At 42.9% G+C, this 22,578-nt stretch overlaps 1 protein-coding gene across 4 annotated transcripts; it reads left to right on the forward strand.

Annotated features, from left to right (window-relative positions):
- Nucleotides 1–82: 82 nt before the first annotated feature.
- shdb (Src homology 2 domain containing transforming protein D, b) lies at nt 83–22,578 on the forward strand. 4 transcript variants are annotated; one of them, XM_027289974.1, is made up of 9 exons: nt 83–152; nt 254–348; nt 3,653–4,038; nt 5,899–6,049; nt 8,788–9,009; nt 16,226–16,303; nt 17,051–17,225; nt 18,922–19,041; nt 21,883–22,578. In XM_027289974.1, exons 3-9 carry the CDS (start codon nt 3,706–3,708, stop codon nt 22,067–22,069), a joined length of 1,266 nt encoding a protein of 421 aa, XP_027145775.1. In that variant the 5' UTR covers nt 83–152; nt 254–348; nt 3,653–3,705; the 3' UTR covers nt 22,070–22,578. The 4 variants fall into 4 exon arrangements, with proteins under 4 accessions (XP_027145775.1, XP_027145776.1, XP_027145774.1 ...); XM_027289975.1 differs by having other exon boundaries at nt 137–348; nt 3,655–4,038; XM_019279543.2 differs by lacking the exons at nt 83–152; nt 254–348 and adding an exon at nt 2,812–3,057 and having other exon boundaries at nt 3,655–4,038.

Genomic DNA, 22,578 nt, shown 5'->3' on the forward strand with positions numbered 1-22,578 from the left:
GCCGGATCAGCGTTTGATTGGTGATGATGGACGATATGTTGTATGTGCCGCGTGCAAGCAAGCACACAACGTGGTGCTCCGTGTGGGGCTCGTGCTCAGGTGCAGAGTTGTTGTTTTTGTGTTGGACGAGGTGCTGCGAAGCTTTCTGTCAGGTACCAGGCGACATTTTGTCGGAGCACCTCTACCTCACAATTCAACACGGGGGGGTGGTGTTGGGAAAGTTCCTTATTTTGGAATTTTTTTTTTTTTTTAGCCAATCACTAAAAGTAAAAGTGAATTCAACCAATGGCAACACTGGGAGAGCTGTACCCGGAAGTTCACAGTTTTGGACTATAATTAAAGAGAGAGGTGAGTGATAATTAAAAAATATACCTAAGTGAAGTGCTAACCTAAATGTTTTTTAATCATGTTGGGTGCTGTTGTGTTTTTAGACTTTATTAAAATGACTTTTAACTGAGACCCTGACATTAACCATAAATGTACATCAACATTACATGTTTCTATGTCATGAATGCATACTGCTTAGGGTATTTTCTTGTTTTGGTGCACTATAAAGTTAAAGGAAACCTGCCTCTTGTTGTTATTGCTGTATTATACATGCAGTACACAAGAGCCACCAAATGAGGGCAGTAAATGCAAGGCAGAGGAAACTCAATTCAACCCAGTGGCTCATCATGATCATATTCAGATTACATTCATGGGTTTTGAAAAGCCTTTGTTGATGTGTGTCAAGTTCACTCATGAATGTCTGCGGTCGCTGATGCTCTACATCGTGTCTGTGTGCCTTTTCAAATTCATAAGTGGTTGCTGCTCTATTCGGGGAGAGAAACAACTGAATGTGTGAAGTTCAGAGGAAATGTCACATCCATATTTAGCCCTTTATAATGAGTGAGTCTTATTAATTCTCTGAATTATTCCACAGCGCCTTGTTGTTTCTGTTTGGTTCAATTAAATCTTTGGCTCCTGTGCAACAGTGTTTATTTTGCATAAAAAACAATGACTTTATACGTGTCTGTCTGAGATTATCTCTCCCTGTGAGAGATACTGATTTTCCATTTCTGTTTTCCTCTCCCCTGAGCTCTTCCTCTTGCCGGGTGTGACAGCTACCTGTCTATCTGTCTCTGACTTTCCATCTCTTGCTCTAGTTTCAATCTTTTCTTCCACACAGTCCTCTCAGCCAGGGCAGGATGGAAACAAAAATTAAATGTATGCTCAATATGCTACTCGGCTGTAGGGAGGTTAGAGGACGTGTTAAGACTGAGCAGACTGTGCAGATGAAAAAGGGGGAATAGATAGCTGAGGGGACGGTGCAGGGGAGAAAGGAGATTATTGGTGCATTCAAACGTGCAATGATAAAAATGCAAAGGTAGGAAAGAATGTCAGAGAAAGGGCAAGATGGAGATTACAGAGAGGTGAAGGTACTGATTCCCCAAAGAACCAAAAAATGGTACTTCTTTTAGATGTGAAGAAAAAGAAAGATCTTAACTTGTGTTAAGACGTTTTTATCTTGTGAGAACATCCCTACACAGGATATCTTGCAAACAAATGATCTTGTATCAAGATGTTGTATGTTGTGTCAACAAGATCTGTATGAATGAATGGATTGCAATCTTAGAAGATAAGATCTTAACACAACATATTGATCTTGTCCGCACGTGATTTTCTTATCCCCATTCACCGTCTTGTTCTGTTTAAAAAAGGTGATCTTCCTGGGGACCCTATAGTGCAGCAGGAAGGAGATATTAAACAGCTTTGCAACCCTGGAGAACTTATTTTCCACAGGAACAAAGTTTACATGCCATTGTATTGGCTGATGTCATGAAATCGATCCTGTCTTCAAGTTTACAGCTTCAACACTGTAACTGACTTAGAGTGGATTGGACTGCAGGGACCTGCAAGACGTTTGCAATGCCACCAGCTCAGTGACTTCTGCTTTCACTTTGGGACTTGTTTATGATTCCATGAACCTCCTTTAGGTCTGAAGCCGGTGCTTTTGTGAACTCTCTGGAGCAGACAGACTAGACTAGGCAGGCAGGCTGGAGGAGGAAGATGTGAGGGTCTCGATGGGATAATGTTGATGGCTGTGGTGATAGCGGTGGGGGTGGATTCTCTCTCGATGACCTCATCCAGTCTCCAGCCCCTGGGAGAAAGTGAGCTCATGAGTGTCGTAAAGAAAGAAGCATTTACGGTCTTTTAACAGACTTAGATGGCCTTACCCACTGTAGCACACAATCCCATTTACCAGTTTGGACTTTGGATTATGGGACAGGGAAACAAAAGGAATGGACAAGCTTCAGTGCTTTTGTCATCTTTTGTTTTTGTGTCTACACTTCTGTCTGAGCTTCACAACAACACTGTCCATGATGCCCAGAGGACTATTCCACCAAACCTTATGATAAGGAAACAGAAAACAGTTTTGTTCACCCTTCAGGCTTTTTGTAGTGCGAATTTCTTTTAGGGAAAACTGCAAAAAATAAAAAAATAATGTCAAAAACCTCCAGTGATGCTAAAACTAGAAAATTCTCCAGTGATGTCATGTGAATAAATAATGCACGTCTTTGGAGCACATATCGTGCGAGCTGTTTTTATTTTTTATTTTTCTCCAACCTGCCAGTTTCTTTTCTTCATTTGTTTTCCCCGTGCAGTTATTGTGATGTTGAAAGCGGGTGCATCTCTCGTTGCAGTCGGTATGATGTGCAGATATTTCAATGAATGAACGGTCTGCTGAGTACGAAAGGGAATAGGAGGATATTCCTCTGGGAGTGAAGCACCTCCCCTTTAATCGCTCGGTTGAGTTTGTCTCGGAGCTGTAGTCTCCTATCTTCACTCGCACGTTTGCCGTCAGTCGTTGGAGGAACTCTAGGCGGATTTCAATGCTGCTGTTTTGTTCAAGAAAAGCTGCTCTTTTTCTTTCTTCTCACCTTTTTTTGTAGAATAAAAAATAAAAAAAGCGCGAGTAGTGACAGGTTTCGTTCATTTGTGTGCCGTTTTATTGCGATCGACATGAAGAAACGCGAAATAAAGCATCCAAAGTGGCTGAAGGACTGACTAGGATTGGTAAGTGAGTGTGCTTTTGCAGCGCAAAGCTTACCTTCAGTGTTTTGGAGACTGTTTTGAGCGCAGGTTTCATTTCATCAGCTTTCTCAAAGAGGTCTGTGCCAAACTAAACATATTTAATGTTAGATTACAAATTAAAAGCGAACAAGATGTTTAGATTTCATACAACTTTTACAGTCCCTTTGCTCTGATATTCTCTTTCAGTCTTTGTCTTTGTTTTATCAGCATGTTAACGTCGGACTTTATTGCATGGGTGTGAAATGTAATTGCAGCCCTTGGGTAAAGTCCAGATGCCAGACGTTATTGCTCCCTGCATAAAACAAAAGAAGTGCGTAAAGCCCAGCTGTTGGGTCTAGTTTTATGTCACAGGATTGTATGTAAACGCGCACTGATTGTTGGTCTGTGATCAGGAGAAAGTTGTCCAGCAAAGACATTATAAGCTGATCAGAACCTGTGGATTATGTTTCTGGAATAGAATTTTTAATATTTCGATTATCTTGTCAAAAAAACACAACGCACAGTACAAATCCAACACCTAACTGACACAATCTCATCAGAAATAAGGTCAAATAACCTCCATGTCTGTCCCCCCTGCAGCCTCCTGCTCTCACTCCACCACGCACCGGCACATTTGGAAGCACAGCTGCGATGGCCAAGTGGCTGAAAGACTACCTGAGCTTTGGCAGCCGGAAGGTGCCTCCACAGCCGCCCACACCAGACTACACAGAGAGCGAGATCCTCAAAGCCTACCGGCTCCAGAGGGACCTGGACTTTGAGGATCCTTATGAGGACTCCGAAAACAGGTCCAGGGTCGAGTCTGGCACTTCTGACCCTGCCACACCTGTGTACGGGTCCCCTATGAAATCATCCAGTGTGGACATGAAATCTCCCAAACACAGACTGATCAAAGTGGACTCCCAGGAGCTGGGTCGCACCAAGATCCTCCTCAGTGCCATCTCTTTAGAGGACCAGCAAGAGCCTGTAAGAGCCTCAGTTTCTCTGTATGTGTTTGTAGGTGTTAAAAGCAGGTGATGACAAATTCAGTTTTTTATGTTTCCTGGCTTGGAAAGTGAAAAAAGGGGAGATGAAGGGAAGGCAAGTAAGTGGTGAAGGATAAAAAACACTCTCTCACTTCTCTCTGATCCCATTTCCATCTCCGTGACAGCTTTATTGATCAGACTCCATAAGCAAGTGACTGGTAATGTGTGTCACGAATATGCATTGTTTACATAAATCACATTACATCCCATGCGCCACATAAATTCGCTATCCTAGATGGGGGGAAAAAATTATTGATGGCTTGAGCGGACTGTTGAGTCAGAGAGGGTCACAGTCCCTTGAGTTTATGTCCTTCCATAAATAATAAATGGGGTTTGGTTTTGCAAGCAGAGAGAGACCCCCACATGAGCACACGTTAGGGGCCATATACAGTACGCCGTATGGCAATATGCCAAGGGCCACAGGGAGCTATAATTCATACTGTGCTGCTGTTTGTGTCATCGCGGCTACAGTGCTTTCCTGGCTATGTACTGTACATGTTGTGCTGTAGGAAGCATACACCGCGACTGCAAAGAAGAAAGGCAAACAGATGTTGAGATTGAGCAAAGGTCTTCACATGAATTCAGCTCACATATGCTGAGTAAGTTAAGGAGTATTTCAGGGTTTTCGTCGCTGCAGTTAAATCCATGACTGTGCTCATGGAAAGTGCTACAAGTGCGAAAGTCTTGAAGTGGATTGAAGTAATAGTCTTAACTCAAGTCGATAGCTGCCCTGCTCTATCCCACTCTCCTCTGGCTCTCATTAATTTCCCAGGGTCTGTGGGAATATCCGCACTCTGATTAACATTGCAGATTCCTGTGCATCGATATGTAACCTGTTACAGAATCAACATGGGATTAGGATGTGATTTTGTGAGGGCGTGTGCACGATGAGCAGGAATTTGGAAAGTGAGCCTTGCTACAGTGATTTCCTTTGTCATAAAGAGAGAGCACGTTGGCAAAGTGTGTGTGTGTGTGTGTGTGTGTGTGTGTGTGTGTGTGTGTGTGTGTGTGTGTGTGTGTGTGTGTGTGTGTGTGTGTGTGTGTGTGTGTGTGTGTGACCATATGGTTGCTTTTGTAGATGTCAGTGTGCCAGCTGACCACTGTTTTCCTCCTGTGCTTGCATAAAAGAACAAATGCTTCTGATCAGCCAACCATCTCCCTCTTTAATCTCTGTTCTCTCTTTCTTTAGCCAAAAAAACAATTCTCATCCTCAGACAGGATGATGTGTGGCTGCATTGAATATATCTTAAGTAGCAACAAGGATGCACTATAACTCCCTCTTCAAAGATTTTAAGAGGGAGCTGTGTTGCATAGCTATTAAATATACATAGCATTGGTGTAGTACTAGGATGTTGCACAGTAAAGGTGCATATTAGTGTCTTGATACTCCAAAAGCGTTTTGTCTGTAACCAAATATATATTTGGCGTGGCATTTAGTGAGGATCTGATTGCTTGTTAGGTGAGTTGCTCTCTCCGTCTCAGGTCTTGATGAGGTATTATCTGTTCAACATCCCTTCCTTTTTGGCATTTATACATGTTTTACAGACTGAATCCTCCTAATTACCAGAAAAAATTCAGGTACATTCAAAGTGTTTCATTCAAAAGTGTCATGTTCGACTTTTACAAAATGCTGATTTGACACCAGGTGAATATCAAACTGTTATAGCCTATGTTTGGAATATAAACTGTGCACATATGCCTACAAGATAAAAATATTCCAGAATCTGTTTATATATAAAACAAAAAGAGTCCTATTACATAATCTAGTTTTTCTTCAGGAGTGTGCCTTTTGTCCTTTTAGGTGGTGCCGTCTGCTCCATTGGCAGGTGACACAGATTATTCAGACCCATTCGATGTCCGCTTGGACCACAGGCCAGAACCAGATCTCGGACCTGTTCCCTGTGAGAATAATGGCTACATGGAACCATATGAGGCGCAGAGGGTCATAACAGGTCAGTGGAAACTGCTCATCAGTCAGCATCTTATCAGTATTATAGTGCCTCAGTGAGTCATGTTGTTACCAGAGAGGCATAATGTTTTGGTTCCAGTCCTTTTACTGCTTCCTTCGAAGCTACTACTCCTTCCTTCCTTAGAAGTTTTTTTATTGCTAGTTATCTGCATGAACTTGTACATTCACACAGATATTGAATCATAAATATCTTTATAGTATGTGTAAGTGGGTTAAATTCAGATCTCTTATCTGACATACAAATCATAGCAGAGGTATTTCATTGCATTTCAGGTGCACCAAACCATGAATAAAATATGTAACTGTGGTGTGAAGTAATATCGTCATTGATCCACATTCTGTCCGCAATTTCTTTGAACAACACTGAGATGATCAATGGCCTCATCATTCTTTATTAGCCTTCCTTTTCTTTACAGTGAAGTACTTCTGCCTTTGCAGAATCATTTTCCAGTTCTTTGTTCTAAAAACACTGCTGTTAACTGCAGTACTCCAGCAGTGTGTCCATTTGTGAGTCGACAGTTCTGCTTTTTAGTTCACCACAGGCTGAGTTGGCTATCAGCCTCATGTAATGTCCCTTTGGACATGTCTATCCAATCTCAGACCCTCCCTCATCCCTTGTGATTTTCTCCCATATCATCTAGCTCACATCTATCATTTTCTATTTGTTTCTCCTCCTACAACATCTCTGTCTGCCCCTTTCTCCCTGCTCCCTCCCTGCTCTGTCCCAGTCATTTAGTGTAGAAGCCTCTCCCCCTCCTTTCTCCCCATTTCTCTATCTCTCTTCATCTGAAGGGCTCTCCCCACCCCAAGGGGAGTCTGGCTGTCTCTCTAATCTGTCCTTTAGCAAATTTTGATGTCCTGTCCTCTCTCCACTGTCACTCGCGCTGCCTTTTTGGTGGTCAAATGAAGTTTGAAATACAGGGCTTAAAGTGAGTGGAGCATCCCGTCCTTTGCCAAACTGAGACACCTTAATGAAAATCTTTTCAAGCTGCAGTGGGATAAAGCCATTGGAGAAATTAGATTTGCAGCGGTGATGACAGAGAGTTTGGCAAAGCATTGTCACAGCTCTTTCATTGATTTTAAATTGCTCCTGTCACTTCAGGACTGTCTGTCTGCCTGCTTTTGTCTGTCTGTCTCTTTGTTTGTTGTTGCTCACTAAAAAAAAAAAAAAAACACAGCAGAGCGGCAAAAGGCTGATGTGAGATTGGAAGAGTAATTATCTTCTCACAAAGACTGTCGTCAAAAGACATCTGTGTGTTTTTTACACTGTACTTTTAAGGGGAAAGCATCATCAATGCTTATAGTCTAAAAAAACAATTTCCACTTTCCTCTTTTCCTCTTTGCTCCTATATGCATCTGTATGCCTAAACACTCCCCGCTCCTCCCAGTAACCTTTCTGTCAAATTGCTATTATAAATTTGACAGACCCCCGCTCTCTTTCCTCCCTGCTTGTGTTTTCCACCATCATGTCTCCGATGAATTTCTCATTTTATTTCCTACATGCATGTTTTTATCTCTCCGCCTTCATCTTCTTCATCTCCAGGCTGCCGCTGACACTGCGGGTTCCCGGCGCAGGTAGAGTAGCATTCAGCCCCACTGTGCTTCTGTCTCAATGACTTAACATCAAACGTTGACAGATCCCTCCCCTCTGTTCACCTCCCTCCCTTGTCCTTTCTCCTATTACCCCCTTGTTCTCTCCCCTTATCCTCACTGCTTCCTTCTCCTCCTCCTGTTCCTTGCCTCACCACCCCCTTTTTCCCTCTTTCTCTTCTCCCTTGTCTTTATCCACCTCTCTCTATTTCCCCTCTACTCTCTTCTTCATAACCTCAGGGCCTTTCCCCAGGGCTTCCACTCGGTCACCATGGTGACTAAAGGGCTACCCAATAGCGGTGTCTTGTTGTGTGAAGGTTAAAGTTTTCCCTGCCTTTCACCAGTGAACCTTTCCATTTAGCCCTCTTCCCTTCTCACGTGAGTGCGCCTCCTTAGCAGCGCTGCTGGCTGTGTACACAAAAGTTGCCTACTCCTTCATTTTGTCCCAATTTTCTCTTTCTTCTGTACCACCTGTTTTTTTTTTCTTCTTTAAATGGTACAGTTTTTGAGGCCAACATATCAAAGAGCCATTGTTGATTGCTGCTGCTGCTGCAGCTAAAAGCCTCCTATTGATGCATTGAGAAATCAGATTTCATCCTCTTGCTTGCATCAATAATCTTAAAGCCTTTTATCTCATGGCCATATTTGACGCCACATAACAGTTGCAGGTGCTGAGACACATGATTGGTTGGAACCCACTGAGAAAGTGATGAAAATGTTAACAAGGGAACATGGATGCTGTTGTGAGCCGTGCTAGATTGCTGCTGGGATGGACAAGAGAAGGGGGGGCTGGGTCTGTCTACAGTGTTGCTACTCAGCATCTAGCTCAAGGCTTCGTTAAGCCCCCCTATATGAGATTCTGAGCCTGCGGCAAGCTGTGCAAACATTGTTTGTCTCTCTCTTCTAATTCTAGTCATGTCAGAGCTCAACAGGCTTTTTGATTTACTTTGTAGCACATAATAATATCTGTGTTGTGTTTAGGGGAACCTCACTGCTTCTGGCAAATATTATTTTTTAACGTTGCCTATTTTTCTTGCAGAATGGTTAAATGTGACACATCCAAGAAATTTGTTGCCTGCACGTGTGTTTCTAAGTAGAAATTTTGTGGTATTTTGCATAATACATTAACAGAACTGCAGCGCGGCCCAGGAGGAGGACGACCGCGGGGTGGGGTGCAGCTTTACGACACCCCCTATGAAGATGAGAGAGGCCAGCGACTAGGTCTGTTGTATGCAGAACCTCAGGAGGAAGGCAAGGAGAGCAGCAGGCTGCCGCAAGATGATGAGAGACCGGCTGATGAGTATGACCAACCCTGGGAATGGAAGAAGGATCACATCTCCAAAGCTTTTGCAGGTAAACAAAAAAACAACAAGCAATAATCAGAGTGGAAGATAACCTCAATCATGAAGGCTGTACAATATATGATTGATAAACTTTGGATACTCTATAAACTCGATTATCACTGGGCTTTGCTGACATTTTCTAAACAGAAAAAACAGAAAACTTGAGTCAGGGTTTAGTCTCGGGAGCTGCAGGATCCATGCTTCATTTTGTTTATGTTTAAAGTCATTATTTTACACATGTTGATGAGTTTTAAGAGGCAATGAACCACCTCTGTGTCTAAACCTGTTCTCATACTTTGTTGGTTATTTTGGTTTCCAGCTGTTAGGAGACACTGAACACACAGTTTAAAGCCCATGCATTTGCAATTGCAAAAAAGTGTCTTGTTTCACAATGAATCCCTGACACCAACTGTACATATGAGCTTCAAAACCATAAGGTATCTTGCAAAATATGCTATTTTTATTACAGAAAATGTAATAGAATATAAATAGAAAATGCTTAACACCATGCTCAAAAAGGGCTTTTCAAAGGACAAAGCCCTCCCGGGAGCACACAGAGGGCCCTACTGCTGATACTGTCCTGACCTTTAATGTAGTATCTGCCCCCCCCCCCCATAACTCCACAACCTTTTTGCAGGATATGGAGAGTGCTGTGACCTTCACTGTCACAGCTCAAATGACTCATATCTGTCACTCTCACTCTTTTACCACATTTAACCACCTTCTGGTGACTATTGATTGATTTCTTTCTTCTCTGTCACACACATATGTCAAACCGCAGCTACAACAGCCTCTGAGGTGATCATTAGAATTGACAGAAACGTCTTGTGTGTGTGTGTATGCATGAGAGAAATACAGTAGATGTCATAAAGAGGCTGTTGATAGAAAAACAGAGATCAGTATTCATTTTCTTTCATGATCATCATATTAGCTGCAGTATTTGTTTCAGATAATTGGCGTGGTGCATGATTATTATTTTATAAGATTATAAGTTGCACTGACAGTGCATGTCACATCTCATCCCATTATGTTCCATCTACTGAATATAATTGGAAGGAGAGAGTAAAGTCGAAGTAAGACAGAGAGGAAAAGAGAAACACAACCAGACTGATGGGTCATTTAGAAGTGGATCAGTGTAAGGCATGCCAGGCCAAGTCGACTTAATTGAGCTGCATCGGCAAGTCACCAAGGTCAAGGTGATGTGATAATAAATCAACCTTGCCTCATATGCACGCCGCGCATTCCCGCTTTCCTCCCCTCTTCCCGTCCTGAGCCCCCCACCCCCACCCCTTTCTCTTCTCTTCTCAGTTAATTACATGCCTACATGTGCATGACTGATCCAGCACTAATAAGAGAATCATGGTCAGCACACCGTTGTCTGAACAGGCACGCACACACACACACAGACATTGATATATCCATTTACACCGTGTTCATGCTCAAATCACATTAAGCAGAGGAGAACCAGAGAGACACCGTAACTTATTTGAGAGTGGAGATGATTTCAAAAGGAGGCGTACAGCAGTTAATTTAAAAGCCAATATCACCTCTCACCTACTTAGCGCTCATTCCCGGCTTTATCTGTCGTTTTCCTCTTCCTCCCCTCTTTGTGCCACATACAGTATTCACTCCTGCAGAGGAGCGCTTACGGCACCATTAGAGAACGCAGTGGAGGAAAACGCTTGTGCTGCTCGAGTTGTCTGACCCCTTGTTTTTTCCATTTGGAGTCAGCACTCTAAGCTGGCATGCTGTCTGTCTGTCTGAGCAGACCAAAGCGCTGAAGTGTAAACACACAAACAGTATTTTCCATTCTCACATTTAATCCATATTCCCAGGCCCACTCTGCGTTGCTAGGCACGGCCCACATGTGAGGGAGGGGAGAGAAAGGGAGGACGAGGATGGAGCAGAAAAAGAGAGAGATGGCAAAAACAGAAACATGGGGCGGGGGGTGGGGGGGAGACATGAGAGAGAGATGGACAGAGTGTGAGAAAATGGATAGAGGAGCTCTAAGAAAGCTAGCTCGAGAGAAATGGAAAGGCAATTCCAAGGTTATGGTATGTTTGGTGGCAGCTCAATGGATGTTTGTGGAGGCCCAGTGCTTCAGAGGGGAGGAGCGTTGAGAGGAATTAATGGTCGGGGGGCTCTGGCGAGGTGAGGCGAAGGGAGAGGAGGGGGTGTCAGGGCCATTGTGGCAGGGTGCAATCAGTCATCCGCTAACACAGGCACACTCTCTCACACACATATATATATATACACCAGCGCTGCAGCGGTGACGGGGAAGTCCCCACAGCCCTCCCTCCCTGGAGATGTGACACGCTCACTCAGATAACCCGCTACGGGGGGCAAAGGGGGGCATCGCAATCTGCCAGCAGCCCCTCATCATCACCTTCACACAGACACATGCACATGTGCACACACATGCACATGTGCACACACATGTGGCTTCTCAACTAGGTTTTCCAGCTCTGATTATCAGTCACCTAATTCAAGGGTGAGAAGAGGTTGAGTGCATGTTGGCGCAAATGAGTGTGTGAGTGTGTGTGTGGGGGGGGTGGTAGGGTGGATTGCTGTTGCATATAGTATGTAGCTTTTCACGCAAGTGCTTCTGAACAGAATTATTGTCCACGCTTAAATGTAATAGCTGGGTGAATATTGCACATTGTGGCTACAGTATGAAAAATAAGCATGCCTCCAAATCATCCTATTTATTTTCCGTTGGATATGGTGTCCACTTCGGCCAGCTGTGTGAGGGTTTTAATTACAACGTTGGAAAGCTGTCATCAGTCGCCATCATCGAGGTCAAATTACAGCAGTCATTAATTTTCTGGAAGTCAATAGATAGTCCAGCAGTGAGAGACTGGCCCTGCAGCCATTCAGCACAAATTAGTGAGCTAATGAAAGGCACAATCTCATTACCTCTCTGATGGCCACCTTTAATGAACAGATGAATGAGTGTTTTTAGGTATTTCTTGTTTTTAAGTTTTATAGTCCAGTGCAGAAGCTTTGAGCCATTTGTTGCAGTTGATGGTCGTAGTGGAGGAGTTGGCACATTATGAGAGAGCTGCATGTCAGCTAGAAATCTGGATGCGGAAGGTGAATGAATAACATTGCCACATAGCAATTACTATTATGGTACTATTGAGCAAAGCACTTATCCTCCACTTGTTCCAGTGCAGCTGCTCATTAGGCAACAGCAAAAGGCAGGGTGTTGTGCAGGGAAGCTCCTGAATGTATTAATGCGTGCACCCTAAAGGCTAGAGAGAAGCATTTAAAAGGCTTTCTTAAAGGTTTCCTTATCTGTTCAGATAAACTCTAAGTAGCACAAGAGTACATTAAAATCCTTGTGATTGTGCTGATGTATTCAATATATATTGTAATTACTTTATTGTTTTATTTTTGGCTGAAACCTATGCATCAGAAATAAATAAAAATTTCCTAAATTGGCTGTATAAGTTTCGTTGTTAGATGTTAAATATAGGGGTGGCAATGTCAGTTGGTCAGTCAGTCCAAAGTGAAATATCCCTTGACCTTTTATTAAATGCCACCCTCATGGTTTTGAGTACTGTTGAGTGGATTGTCGTGAAATTTTAAAACACTGTTTCACTCCCTGAGTTGTAATAACTAGAACTAATGTTCTCTTCACTACTTAATTGGTCCAAAACTATTTGAATACCGTTAACTGGATGGCGAAGAGTGCTTTAAAATATTAACACATGCAGAAGCAAAAAATTCAGTTTTGCAAAGACACCTTGACAGATGGCCGGCAGGTGTATGTGTTGTGTCTGGTTGTCTAGATACCTCATGTGTTCTGACAGGACAGGACAAGGTTTCCTGTATTACTCTGTGTGTGTGTGTCCTAGTAGAAGACTGAAAATGTTTGTGTGTGAGCATACAAACATGAAAGATGTGAGTGGGGGAAAAAAAAAGAATAAAATTAGATTTCCATTTCTGGTGTGATGCTGCTCTCTGCTGCTGTAAGCAGGCCCTGAGGGCGTCTGACCAATCCTCTTCATCAACTCACAGTGGCAGTACTCTTGTCGCTCTCTCTCTCTTCACACTTGCCTACTTTTTCTCTTTGTCACATTTCCTCTCTCTTGCCCCTTCCTTCTCCCCATTGCTCACCGCTTTTCTTTCTCCTTCAGCGTTTACCCTCACTGACATTAATGAAAAGGCATGTCCTTTGTGATTCCCCTCTCACGGACCAATATGCGAGACGGGTTAGAGAGATGGAAGTAGAGTAGGGCAAGAGAGGAGCAAGGGAATATGGAAAGGGAGCTAATGCCCCACTTACTGCAAGATAGGTGGAAGAGGAGTGATGAAGAAAGAGGGATGTTCAATACAGAGAGGATGACTGTGAGAGAAGGATGAAGCCACAGGGGAATGAATATAATGAAAGTCTGGAAAATGGATACACAAATTGCCAATAGGAGATGCTCTTAAGATTAAAATCAAAATGCCGTGCATCCATATTATGGAGAACTTGTGTGAATGCTTGCAGTTTTCTTTTTTTTTCTTTTTTCCCTTCACTGGCATAAGGTGTTAATTGTCCGTCCTTAAGGGGGCCATTTTGCCCAGCAGACGGTCTTTGTGTGTGGAAAGAAGATGGGATGCCGGGGCTGTTTTGAAAAACAGATGTCTTCATTAATGGACCTAATGAAGCTGTTCCATTGTCTTTGTCTGCTCCTCCTCTATGACAAGGTTGCAGAAAACAGCTGGTGTGCTTTAAAAGTCAGTTATCCGTCACTCATGTTGATCTATCCTGTGTACAACACGGAGATGAAAACCTGGTCCGGTCACTCCCTCCCCCTCAGATAATTTCTAATAATTGCTAGCAGGTAGTCGAGGCACCAGGCACATGTGGGATTTTGGCAGAACACAAATTACTCTACTGCTGTTACATGCTTCATCGGTGGGGGTTAAAATGGGGGACTGGATTGATGGGAAACACACTCCTTTTGTTTTAGTACGTAATGAATACAGTGTAGTGGAGTTTAACCATGAAAATAGTCTGCGACCATTGAAGTGAGTGGAGCCTTTGTCCGTAAGCCATTAGTGTGTCTCGTTGTCTTGTACCGGAGAACAAAGCAGAGCACGAACAGCCTTCTATGTTTGACAGATCCACAGGTTCCCATTAGAGGTGAATGGAAGCCAGATGTTCCCCGCTAGTGAATGAGTGGCATGGTGTGTGTGTGTGTGTGTCTGTGTGTGTGTGTGTGTGTCTGTGTGTGTGTGTGTGTGTGTGTTAGCCTGGTATTCAGCCTTTTGTTATCAGATTGAGTGTGTGTGTGTTAGTGTGTATGTTCAGCCAGTGGAGGGGTTACTCTAAATTAAAGGAAAAGTCTGTTTTAATAAAAAACATAATGTAATAAATGGATTTCTTGATATAGATTTGATACGCTCTGACAGGTAGTGGAATGAATTATCCCCTGTGATGAGGTTAAACATTTTATTACCGTGAATGAACTTGCAACACATTTATCAGGGCATCACACCAAATCCCTTAGCTATATTGTGAGCTTACCCAGCCTGAGCAATCACCCAGTCAGACACAGCAATAACTACTAATGTCCTTTGTTTGATATCTGGTTGCTACTGGCTCTCTCTTCTGTGGTTTTTGTGTCTAAGTTGTTTACAGTGATATCTTGATATTTGAAAAGCAATACGCTTTCAATCCAGGACTTAAGGACCCAGACATCTACTGGTTTTCATTCTACTCATCTAATAAGGGGTTGATTTACTGCTCAGATGCAGGATGAATGTAGTTGATTTCCTGTAGTCTGCCTTATTTCACCAAGCAAAATGGATGAAACTGCCAGGAGGACTGTTTAAAATGTGCATGTCCAACGCAACCATTGGCAGATTTTTTTACTTTTAAGAAAATACAACTTAGAAGAATAGCTGACAACATGACAACAGGCAGAGTCTTGAAAATCTCTCGCCCAGATGGCTGAACTAATTTCGGATCTCTCTCTCTCTCTCTCTCTCTCTCTGACCCCTCACTTGCTTTTCGGTGCTTCTCATTTACACCCTCTGTCTTTCCACGAGCCTCTCTCAGTCTTGCTCGAGGATTAGAGCGGACAGGCAGGAGAGTGTGGCAGTGGTGGTGTTTCGGGGTGTCAGGTGTGTGTGTGTGCGGACTTAGGTGTTTGTGTGCATGTCTCTCATTGAGGGGTGCCAGGCCACACTTTAATCCTGGCTTCAGCGGAGGTGCGCCCGCTCCAGATGGGACCATTGTACTGCGCCATGCATCAATAATTCACAGAGAGCCAGAGAAAGTGGCGGAGTGTGTCTGCCTTCTCAATAATTAACCAGGGAGGGTGAGAGGCATGTATGTACAGCTTGGGTCTCTCTCCAAACGGCCATTCAAATGGCCTTTGATGTCGCAGGCCTGGGGGGTCTTTGGATTTGTCAGCTCATTAAGACGTCACCCCTTTTTCCCTCTATTTGTTTTGTAATCCACTTTTGCTGTGAGCATGAGCCTGTACCCTGTGAAACCGGCATTTTGTAATATGTATGTGTGTGTTAGGCTGCAGTAAGGACTGTTACAGTAGATGGCTTCCTGCCATGGTGGATAATGAGCTATTTTCAGTTCTTTCTCACAGTGCACCTTCTGCTGTTCTTCTACTGTAGGTAAGACAGTGAGCATTATTCTGCCCCCACGTTCCTCAGTTCCTCTGTCACACTGCGCTGTGGGTTGCAGCGCGCACTAAGTCACATTTTGTTTTCATCGCATGTCCTGCTACTAGACAATTTCTTAAAGTGGATTCGTTCAGAAGATTATAAATAATGCAGCCTCTGACTTCTCCCGTCCTCTCTGTTTCATCTTCCTTGCTTTCTTTGGTCTTATCACATGTGATAAATGACTGTAAATACGGGGTCTGAAACACTAAGGCTGTGTTTTTCCACAAGCGTGATGAAGTAAGAAGTATATTACTCCTCTTTGTGACAGGAGGTGTAGTTAACTACATTACATGACACCACATCCCTGTCATTTGCTCACACATAGTCTCACCCACTCACAACAGGGCTTCCCTTCCTTTTCCTCACCTCTTCCACATCTCGCTTCTCACTTTCTCGCACATTAAAATCTCGCACCTGATTTCAGTCTCACTTTCTTAATCATTACCACTTCCATGAGTTAACTTTTTTCCAACCCATCTGCTGTTTTCTCACTCTGTCGCTCCCTTCTTCTCTCGCCTCCTCCTTGCTCCCCTCCCCTCTATTAGAAATGAGGGAGTTGCCGGAGTTGCCCTGGCCTGCCCCAGTGGGTCAGCTGGAGGAGGAGCCCCCCGTCAGAGAGCAAGGTGACCTCTCACCCCGAACACAACCCTGCCCCCCTATCCTGCAGTCCTTTATCACCCCAAACACGCATTTATGCAGTCACTGTGACCTTTAGTTGTCCTACATCTGCTCTACCTCCATCCTTAACCTCCAGGGTCCTACATCTGCACCACCTGCATCTGTCCCTGCCTGCTGTAGTTGTTGGGTTGTATGGTTTTTTGAGTTTAAAGCACTTCTTTTTTTTTTTTTACCACATTCCACTTTTGCATCAACCATGCACGAAAAGCTTGCTAATTTAGGATGTTTGCCTCGTTCATGTCAGGGCGCTTAGTAGTGCTGTGGTACATTTAGGTTTTAATTACAAGTTCTGTAGATTGAATAGCGGCAAAATCAGGCACAACAGGGATACCGGGGGTAAATAACACTTCAGTCTGTACATGTTCTGTGCTTCAGAATTCAATCAACATCAAATAATCTGCAGTGTCATGCACCAGAGCCCGGCAGGGAAGACGCCAAACTTCCTGTTGCTATCTGCCCTCAGGGTCTCATAAAAATGTTGATGACTGTGATGATGATGATAGTTTTGCAGTCTGTCAGACCAGGACCTGCTGTCCGCTAGTCCGACATGTCCATGAGAGGTCGCGTGTGTGGTTTTGCAATAGCCGGATGTCTGGTGTTTACCCAAGTCAGGCTGTGAGGTTTAATCCCTTTTGATCATAGCACTGTGTAAATACTGTGACTCACTTTTTCTGTTCCTTGTCTGCCAACAGTACAATTCGATGGTGCAGAGTGGGACCGTTCCTCGTCGCCCACAGAGCGGTTACGTCCTCCAGGCCCCAGGTCGAGCCCGCTGGCAGGAGGGGGGATGAAATTTCGAATGCCGCAGGAAGGCCTCACCATGGTGGGGGAGAGAGTGGATCCTACTCTGCCTCTGGAGAAACAGGTGTATGTATGCAGTCTTCTGTTAAACCCATAAGAGTTTCATTAACATGAACATTTACATGGTCAGCCCTAAATGTAATCTGATTAAGAGGTTTACATGTTTTTGTGTTCAGTGACTTTTAAACTTTAATGATTAAGTGTCTCTGTTTCCATTCATTTAATTATCTTAATACCTTGAAAATACATACATAAACTGATTATATTGATCATATTGAACCCACAATGCTTTGCAAGATTGAATATTTACACATTTACACAAGTACGACTGAGCACTATTGTGAGTTATGATGTTTAAATACATCAAACAAACCTAGGTTATGCAATTGTTTATGCATGTAAATACAATTAGCATATTCTATTGTTCTCTGTAGGCCATAAATGTCTCACATTTATCATACATTTTTATAAAAGAGGGTTTTGAATCGGGAAGAACAGGTTTGTAAATCCCACAAATTAAGCCAAAAATCCATTTTATTGCACCACTTTGATCTATTAAAGGGCGTGGTCACATTAAAAAGAAACGGTTATGTGTTTTGGCTAAGCAGCACTCATCAGAGCTTGCAGAATTGCAAAAGGTTAGAATGAGAACTAATTAAGTCAGAACATTAAAAACACACATTTACTTTGGGCTTGTAATTTCAGACATCATTGGTGTTATTTATGTGCTGTTTCTGTGCACGTTAAGTGCCGTTTTACTAATGAAATCCAACCACATGACACCCCTTAAGCACACTTGGGACACACACAGTGTTGTTCCTACAAACACATACATGTGCACACATTCTCTTGAGGATTGTAGTTTATTACTAAGCCCCATTAGTCCCTGATGATCTCTGATGAGGTCTGTTTTAAATAGATAAACAGAATCACTGTCAACCTGTAGAAGTTATTTTACTTACTGGTGGTGTTCGTCTATAACAGTTTATTTTATTATATTATTTTTAATTATTAGGCTTTGGTGAAACACTTCCACAGTAGGGATGTGGCTCTGTGGACGGCAATGTTGGTTAGTCTGTGTGGTCCAGACTAGAATATCTTAACAATTACTGGATGGATTGTCATGAAGTTTTGCACAGACACTTTTGATCTCCAGAGGATTAACTCGAATGTCTTTGGTGATCCCTTGATTTCAGTTTAACATTTGTAGTTTTAAACGAAATGTCTCAACAACTAGACTAATGTCTCAACACCTAGTGCCATTTATGATACCTTCCAAGATTATGACATAAACCGTACCTACTTAGCATTTGCACGTAAACATTATAGTAATTCTGAGCATGTTACAGTAGCATCCTGATTTAAGCATTAAGCTCAAAGCATCACTGTGACAAAGTGCAGCTTCTCTGAGCTGCTGGCATTCTGTTATGTTATTGAAAATCTACTGAAATAGAGGCCAGAGAGGCTGTTTCTTATTTGGTATTACATGGTGTATTTATTTGTTCTTTAATCTTAAATATTATTCTTTAGAAACATTCATACTGCTAATGATGACCTCTTGTATCATCATTATCTCGTGATCACTGCTACACTATGGAGGGTTAATCTGGAGATTTATTGCTGTAATTATTCATTTCTGGAATCAAATCGATTTCTTTGTCAGTGTCAACATCCAGCAGCAAAACGTGTAAGAATAGTGTTGCGATCACACCTGACGTTCCCCCTTTTCACCATATTTTATTCTGTGTGTTCCCTCTGTCAGATGGTACCACGGTTCACTGTCACGTTCAGAGGCAGAGACGCTGCTAACGCTGTGTAAGGAGTGTAGCTACCTGGTGAGGAACAGTCAAACCAACCGCTCTGACTACTCCCTGTCTCTACGGTAAGACTCACACACTGATCTAACAAGTGAAGCAAACACCTGTGCACCTTCAGTACCATTCCCTGATAAACAGCTTTACAATTAAATTGCACATTACGCTCATTTTTTTCCGCCATTCAACTGAGGAGTGTGTGCAAAATGTGTGTGAAGCCACCTAAGATGCCAATCTCATATCGCAGTCACCACACCTCTCCATCTGTCTCTCGCTCCCCTCTGCCATCACCCCCACTCAAGATCACTGCTGCACTGATTCCTCTCCCGATACTCATTTGCAGGGCACAATACTGCTTATCTGGTCAAATCTCTCCATGGTAATTACTATCATGATCCATCGTCTCAACCTCACACCGCTCTCCCATCATCCCTCTGTCCTCACCCCATCCTTGGCCCCTGTCTCCGTGGCCTCCCTCCCTCTTTGGCCCCAGTGGGCCTTCTAAGTGGTAATCAGGCAGGTAGAGCACACTTCAGTGCGCACATCATCCTCCCCATAATCACTAATGAATATGAATTACCTTCTGTGGGCCACACAAGAAGGGAATCAGGAAGGGTTGGGAGAGAGAGGGGGGTGCAAGAGTGTCGCTGTGTTGTGCTGACATATAAACAAGCTCATGCATTACTCATTTACATGAGTAGAGTGAGTTTGACACACACACACACACACACACACACACACACACACACACACACACACACACACACACACACACACACACACACACACACACACACACACACACACACACACACACACACACACATTTGCTCAAGCAACAAGGTCACTACTGGCTCCGGTTCCCCATCTGGTGCATGTGGGCTTTGGAAGAATTAATATCTCTTCTGAAACTACAAAATCTATCAGCCTTACAATATTTGTAACTGTCCCTCATTCAAATAGACCTTCAGAGTCTCAACAAAATAAAGAACAGCATGGTATAATAAAAATTTGTTAAAAAAAAAAAAGTTGTATCCGCTTAAAACGCTTTAATCAGCTTAAAGGGAAATGTTGGCTTTATTTTTATTTTTTTAGGTTTTGGGCAAGAAACAAAAGCAGTCTGATTATCATACAGGTTTTAAACAAAGCTGCTGGTTAGCTAAATGATTTTGGAAGAGAAAACTAATGTCACATTAATCAAACTGATAAACATCCATCACAGTTTGATGACTCTGACTTCATTACTTAATTTCCACAGTTTAGCACACACGTCTGGGCAATTACGGATTATTACCATCATTAATAGAATCATAGCATCGTAATTTATGCTGTATGAAACTGCATGTTTAATTATAAACTTCATTGTCTCATATGTCTTATCTATTGTCCTCCATCTTTGTAGTCCACACATGCAAATGGACTATAATACCCTCCAGTGTAATCTTATGTCAGATATTTTGCATCAGAGCCATTTACTGGAATGAATAAACACTTAAGTGCTCCTGCTTTCTGTTTGTCTTGTTTTCCTGAAGAGCATTAATGCCTTTAATTGTGTAAATAGAGTGTGCAGAAGTTGTTTATTGTCCTCCCTGCACCCAGCAAAGCCTTTCAGCCAGGTGAGTGCTGTGTTTTTGTGTGGACATTTCACCTCTGAACACAGTAGTTTAGATAATTTGGTTAAGCCATTAGCTTTTTGTTTGACCGTGAGACCAGTTGTGTCTCCTGTGACTTTGTTGTAGTGATGCTGCCATATTCCCACACATCAGTGATTGCTTTGGTGAACACAATCTTATCATAATAGATAGGAATAAAATGGAATTTTCCCTGGGTATCTCCAGAAAGTATTATTTTCCATCATTTATTTGTATAGATGGGAAACAAGCAGAGGATTTGTCTTTATCAGGGTGTTGTGACTGGTGAGCTTGTTGATCTAAGATACCACTAGTAGTGATGTCAGCATATCCTTCAGTAAGGACAGCATGTGTAATAACAGCTGATATCAGCTACATTTCTAAAATAACAGCATCTGTGCGCTTTTGTCACACCCACTGCATGTTCTGATTACAAAGTAATCCCGACAATGGGACGAATGATGAAGGTTGTTTAATGGGGACAGAATGAAGAGTCAGACAGACCTACCAGATTTAAACCAACATGAATATTTATGAATATGAAAGAGCACTTCTAATGTAGCATGAGATACAAAGAGTCCCCAAAAACAAACAGGACTGGATCAAAGCACACTGCCAACTCTGAGCGCTGACTTCATGAAGGAGCAGTGCTCTGGAGGCTCGTGGGACGATCATAAGCTGCCTGTTGTTTGTCTGTTCATAGTCACAGCAAGTGTTTTGGCTTTTTTCAAAATTTAATTTGGTTTACTGGAACAATGACAATTATGGTGACTGGTTTCAGCCCTTGTCTTTCCCTCTGCTTCTATAATTAGATATACATCACGAAGGGCTGGCTGGCTGGCTGGCTGGCTCTTAAAGGGGAAGTTCTGTCATGGCAGCCTGAAAGGGGAGTTACTAGTGTGGCTAAGCCACTTTCACTTTCACAGTTCAGCGTTCTTCTCTCTTGGCTTTGTTCACTGTGCTGTTAAACCCCTCATTCATCATCATGTCCCTTCTTTCCTAATTTGTGACACTGTGTTAAATTTCGGTAAGAATCATGTTCTCATGTGCAGGAAAAGGACGTGGACATAAATCCTGGCTGTCATTTCTACTGTGTCATTATGTGACAAAATGTGTGGAAGGCTGCACAGTGTTTTATGTGCCCCATATTTAATGTCATCCTTCATCTCTCTCCTACACGTCTTTCTCACTTTCATATTGAATTTCTCCCACTTCCCTCTTTTGTCTTCTTCCCTTTCTCAAGCCATTCTTCATGTTTGTATGTTTTGTTCCTCACAGGAGCTGCCAGGGTTTCATGCACATGAAGTTCACCCAGTGCAAAGATGGCAAGTACGTGCTGGGACAGAACAGCGCTCCGTTTGACACCATCCCGGAAGTCATCCACTTCTACACCACACACAAACTCCCAATCCGAGGTGCCGAGCACTTGTCCCTGCTGTTCCCTGTGCTGGTGCAGACACTCTGACTGACCCTCCAGGATTTCATTTTGATCAGACACGTAAAACTTGAATGTTTGACAGGATCTTCCAAGCGGAGAACTATTACTCTCATCTTGTTGGATTGGACTGCTTTTGATGATTCAACACACCAGGGGCTAATGCCCTTATCCACCACTGCTGTTGTACCTGTGCCAAGTGTCTCTAACATCCGGAGGATTGATTCACATGAAATTCAAAACCTAAACATTAGGCCACCTTAGCTGTAAGTCCTCTCACTCATCTCATTGCCAAACCAAAGGGGCTGACTTCAGGACATCTGACGTTCTCTCTCTCTCCTTAATACAGCTGACTGAAATGAACCGGAAATTAGCAGAGCTGTAGTAGGGAGAAAGTCTTTGTGTTCTGAGTGTGCTGATGCCCCAGTTTACAGAAGACCTGCAAGAAGATTCAGATTTAATTACTGCTGTTTCACAAAAAACACCTCTTTGACACTGGTTAAAAAAAAAAAAAAAGAAAGAAATATTGCTGTTGTTAG

Source organism: Larimichthys crocea, chromosome XVII (assembly GCF_000972845.2).
Source record: "Larimichthys crocea isolate SSNF chromosome XVII, L_crocea_2.0, whole genome shotgun sequence".
Taxonomy (NCBI): Eukaryota; Metazoa; Chordata; class Actinopteri; family Sciaenidae; genus Larimichthys; species Larimichthys crocea.